Source organism: Littorina saxatilis, linkage group LG14 (assembly GCF_037325665.1).
Source record: "Littorina saxatilis isolate snail1 linkage group LG14, US_GU_Lsax_2.0, whole genome shotgun sequence".
Classification (NCBI taxonomy): domain Eukaryota; kingdom Metazoa; phylum Mollusca; class Gastropoda; order Littorinimorpha; family Littorinidae; genus Littorina; species Littorina saxatilis.
The window spans coordinates 43,963,252-43,968,465 of NC_090258.1; the positions used below are offsets into that span (position 1 = coordinate 43,963,252).

At 43.3% G+C, this 5,214-nt stretch overlaps 1 protein-coding gene across 1 annotated transcript; it reads left to right on the forward strand.

Annotated features, from left to right (window-relative positions):
• Positions 1-2,063: 2,063 nt before the first annotated feature.
• LOC138946614 (uncharacterized) lies at positions 2,064-2,922 on the forward strand. Its single transcript, XM_070318059.1, has 2 exons — positions 2,064-2,103; positions 2,549-2,922. Exons 1-2 carry the CDS (start codon positions 2,064-2,066, stop codon positions 2,920-2,922), a joined length of 414 nt encoding a protein of 137 aa, XP_070174160.1.
• Positions 2,923-5,214: the final 2,292 nt, after the last annotated feature.

Below are 5,214 nucleotides of genomic sequence, written 5' to 3' on the forward strand. Positions count from 1 at the left end.
GTCTCGGCAAATTATCGCGTCACCTTGACACTCATCAGGGGAGATTATCCCACATTTGTGAAGGACCCTCTGACGTATCACCGATACTTGCGGTCGCGCTTGTCTGCCCTTGGCTGTATCTAATCACAGAATCACTCATCTTTATCCTCGCTGAACACCCATCAGGTAGCATTATAGATCGTGCCCCGTCACATATCTTTGTGGTACAGATTGGAAAAAGAACATACTGAGTGTTTCATGAGTCATTATGCTTTGTGAGCTCGGCAGCTCAGTTGGGTACTTAGGATGTGTTTGAACGTTGGCGTTGGAGTGTGTGTGTGTGTGTGTGTGTGTGTGTGTGTGTGTGAGTGTGTGTGAGTGTGCGTGCGTGTGTGTGGGGGGGATGAGAGGGGTGTTAGGTGGAGGGTAAGTGTGAAGGAGCGAAGAAGCATACTTCTGCAATAAACAGCAGGATCATTCACGTAGTAATGAACACCAGAACAAAAGGTGTTTTCGTTGGTATTATACATATATGATATGACGATTATAGCCTAGCCGGAGGAACAGCGCCAATGAGCTTGACCCCCTCATAGCCCAAAATCACACTTTTACACCCAAAAAAGTCAATTAAGGGGGTTGACCTATCAACCGCTTGTCAATATATGTAGGGATTATTCTTTATGTAGGGATTAACCTTATATGTAGGGATTATCCTGCTCAAACGACCTCTGCACACAGTGTACTGCCATTGGAGTTGGTAATGCACAGAACCAATCAGAGAAGACTCTACCATCCAGGTCAAATCAATTCGGAGACGACTGCCAACAGCAGTTGACCAAGTAAACTACCAGATGTCGAAGAGGACTTCCTACACAGAAGCATAGTTCACCTTTCGACATTGTTGTCGTATCAAAGTGTTTTTTGGAGAAATATTACTTTGTTCAGAAAAAGTAAGAAACCCTTAGAAATCGAATAATACTAGACTGAGCTAGAACGTTTGGGAACAATGTAACAGTAGTATGTAAGCAGCCAGAACTCTTGATCTGTTCCCTGTTTTTGTAAGTTTCTCTTACTATCTGTTTTTACACCCCCGGTATAGGGGTGTGTATAGGTTTCGCTCGATGTGTTTGTTTGTTTGTTTGTTTGTTTGTGTCCGCATATAGATCTCAAGAATGAACGGACCGATCGTCACCAAATACAGGTTCTATACATTCCTGAGACGGTCCTTACAAAAATTGGGACCAGTCAAACACACGGTTAGGGAGTTATTGGTGGATTAATATTATACAAGGACTTATAGAGGGACATAATGGTCAAAGGGAAATAACCATTCTCACTGCCACCAACTGAGAAGGTTATTTCCCTTTGACGGGGGTGTTTTTCCTACCTCGGAGGAATTTCTTGTTCTCTATGACCTGCTAGTTTTTTTCGTTACTCAAATCGAGCACCAACATTGGACACGTGGGTCAATCACGATCATTCCTGAGAGAAATGTGGGTCAATCACGATCATTCCTGAGAGAAATGTGGGTCAATCACGATCATTCCTGAGAGAAATGTGGGTCAATCACGATCATTCCTGAGAAAAATGTGTAAATCTCGCCTGTTGACCCTTGCAGATAGTTTTATGGGCTGACACTCCTGCGGCTTTTACGTATATGGCCGCTTTTGCCCCGCCATTTAGGCAGCCATACGCCGCTTTCGGGGAATTTTTCAAAGACCAAAGGAGAAGAAAAGAAACTCGAAGTGGAAGAAACTAATCGACTAAGTGACAAACGGCCTGTCCGTCATCGGATCAAAATCCACAACTCTTGGACTTAGGGGCCTTCGCGATATTTGTCACATTCACTCATGCAGTTGTGTCCCTTTAAAATGACTTTTTTTTTCTTATTCTTCGTTCATGGCCGGAATCTCCCGAGGCTTTTACCCGTATGACCGTTTTTACCTTGTCATTTAGGCAGTCACACGCCGCTTTTATTTCAGGCTCTCTGCGTCTGCAAAGTTTGGTACCTTGCAACTGCTGCCTTGAATTCGGGACGCTGTTGTTAATTTTGACCGAGGTCATGATATTTGCAAACACTCACCATGACTCTTCCTTTCATTTCAGGCTGTCTGCGTCTGCAAAGTTTGGTACCTTGCAACAGCTTTATCGAATTTTGGATGCTGTTGTTGAATTTGACCGATATCATCATATTTGCAAACACTCGATCACCTTCTTCCTTATGATTTTATTCCGAAAACATGGAGTGTCATAAATAGTACACCAGCATGGGGACCACACAACACGCTCAGCTTATAATACGTGGGGTTACAGATTTACATCTAGATAGTACACAAGAATTGGGACCACACAACACGCTCAGCTTATAATACGTGGGGTTACAGATTTACATCTAGATAGGAACTACTTGTTCATGTGCTGTCAAAGGTAAAACAAAAAAGTACTAATACCCTTCTTAGAAATGTCAAACAAAATAAAGAATGTGACAAAAGAATCAGGCGAGGTAAACGAGGACGGGACAGAGGTTTGACTTTGAATTCATTACTACTGCTTCTTCCTTTCATTTCAGGCTCTCAGCTGCAGGACTCTGAGGTGTCCCACACCCAGAAGCGATCCATAGCGGACCTCCCTGCCGGGGAACTTTCCTACGGCGTCGGCTACTCGGATGATGACCTCACGGACAAGCGCAGCAGCCTCTTCCGCTTCGGCAAGCGCAGTTCCCTCTTCCGGTTTGGAAAGCGAGGCTCCCTCTTCCGTTTCGGCAAACGAGGCTCGCTCTTTCGCTTCGGCAAGAGGGGATCACTCTTCAGGTTCGGAAAGCGCGACGGAGGGGAAGACATGAGCGCCGACCAGTGGGAAATGTACCCGGATGTTTACGTTTCGGATGACGACATGAAGCGCGCTGTCAAGTCTTTCCACTGGGGCCGGGAAACGGAAGAGTGAAAAGAACTGCACGAAATCTGATGACGTAGTGCGCACACACGTCATTCGCCAGTCAGTGACGTAGTGCGCATACACAGACATCCATAATGACGTAGTAAACCTTGGTATTTGCTCTCTCGAGGATGAGTGTTTAAGATCCGGAATGCTGAAATGACGAACGGTGCGGAACAAGTATACTTATACTTCAACTAGACAGTGTCACTGTTAGATTTCATCAAGAATGTGCCCTTTGCATTTCTTTGCTAAACTCGAAACGACTTCTCGCTTCAAAATCATCTCTAATCTTTCTTGTTTCGAAACCTTATGCCCAGGGTTGGGGGGGGAGGGTTTTAAGACACTATTCATTCTCTGGCAACAATGTATCTTACTTTACCCATTAATCTTATACATCCCGTACCTGTAATTTTTGGATTCACACCTGCCCCTGAAATATTTACTCCTTATTGACGAGATTTCTGATAGACGTACAAGTGGCATACGAAAAAAGTCCGGTGTCAAATATAAAAAGCAGTCGAACCGGAACAACTTGTACAAATGTTGATGGTTAACGTCTGTTCGTTGACCGTAGCTATAGCCCCACCCCCAACTCTGCCTCACCCCCAACTCTGCCCCACCCCCAACTCTGCCTCACCACCCTGCCCCCTCCTCCCCCCTCCCCTCTCCCGAACTGCAAGTCTATAATTAGGTGATTAACTTGCACCCCGACTTACTCCCCCTTAATCTTGACAATGCAGATGCGATCGCTGAGACATTGTAAGTGTGTTCTCAGTGCGATCCAATGCTTACCCCCCCCCCCCCCCCTTATAAGATGCACAGTATTTTTAAAGAGGAAACAATAAAATGTTGGTGACCTTGGTGAAATGAACTGTTGTAGCGGTTTGACCTCGACCTTGGTTTGTGTGTCATGTCGGATACTGTCAGTCTCAGTAAAAACATTTACAATACAACTCAGCCTTCTTGTTGTGTGTCATTGTCAAGGTACGTTGTATCTTCCTTCTCTTGTACAACTCACACTTCTTGTTGTGTGTCATTGTCAAGGTACATTGTATCTTCCTTCTCCTGTACAACTCACACTTCTTGTTGTGTGTCATTGTCAAGGTACATTGTATCTTCCTTCTCTTGTACAACTCACACTTCTTGTTGTGTGTCATTGTCAAGGTACATTGTATCCTCCTTCTCTTGTACAACTCAGACTTCTTGTTGTGTGTCATTGTCAAGGTACATTGTATCTTCCTTCTTCTCTTGTACAACTCACAATTCTTGTTGTGTGTCATTGTCAAGGTACATTGTATCTTTCTTCTCTTGTACAACTCACACTTCTTGTTGTGTGTCATTGTCAAGGTACATTGTATCTTCCTTCTCTTGTACAACTCAGACTTCTTGTTGTGTGTCATTGTCAAGGTACATTGTATCTTTCTTCTCTTGTACAACTCACACTTCTTGTTGTGTGTCATTGTCAAGGTACATTGTATCTTCCTTCTCTTGTACAACTCAGACTTCTTGTTGTGTGTCATTGTCAAGGTACATTGTATCTTTCTTCTCTTGTACAACTCAGACTTCTTGTTGTGTGTCATTGTCAAGGTACATTGTATCTTTCTTCTCTTGTACAACTCACACTTCTTGTTGTGTGTCATTGTCAAGGTACATTGTATCTTCCTTCTTCTCTTGTACAACTCAGACTTCTTGTTGTGTGTCATTGTCAAGGTACATTGTATCTTCCTTCTTCTCTTGTACAACTCACAATTCTTGTTGTGTGTCATTGTCAAGGTGCATTGTATCTTTCTTCTCTTGTACAACTCAGACTTCTTGTTGTGTGTCATTGTCAAGGTACATTGTATCTTTCTTCTCTTGTACAACTCACACTTCTTGTTGTGTGTGTCATTGTCAAGGTACATTGTATCCTTCTTCTCTTGTACAACTCACACTTCTTGTTGTGTGTCATTGTCAAGGTGCATTGTATCTTCCTTCTTCTCTTGTACAACTCAGACTTCTTGTTGTGTGTCATTGTCAAGGTGCATTGTATCTTCCTTCTTCTCTTGTACAACTCAGACTTCTTGTTGTGTGTCATTGTCAAGGTACATTGTATCTTCCTTCTCTTGTACAACTCAGACTTCTTGTTGTGTGTCATTGTCAAGGTGCGTTGTATCTTCCTTCTTCTCTTGTACAACTCACACTTCTTGTTGTGTGTCATTGTCAAGGTGCGTTGTATCTTCCTTCTTCTCTTGTACAACTCACACTTCTTGTTGTGTGTCATTGTCAAGGTACATTGTATCTTCCTTCTCTTGTACAACT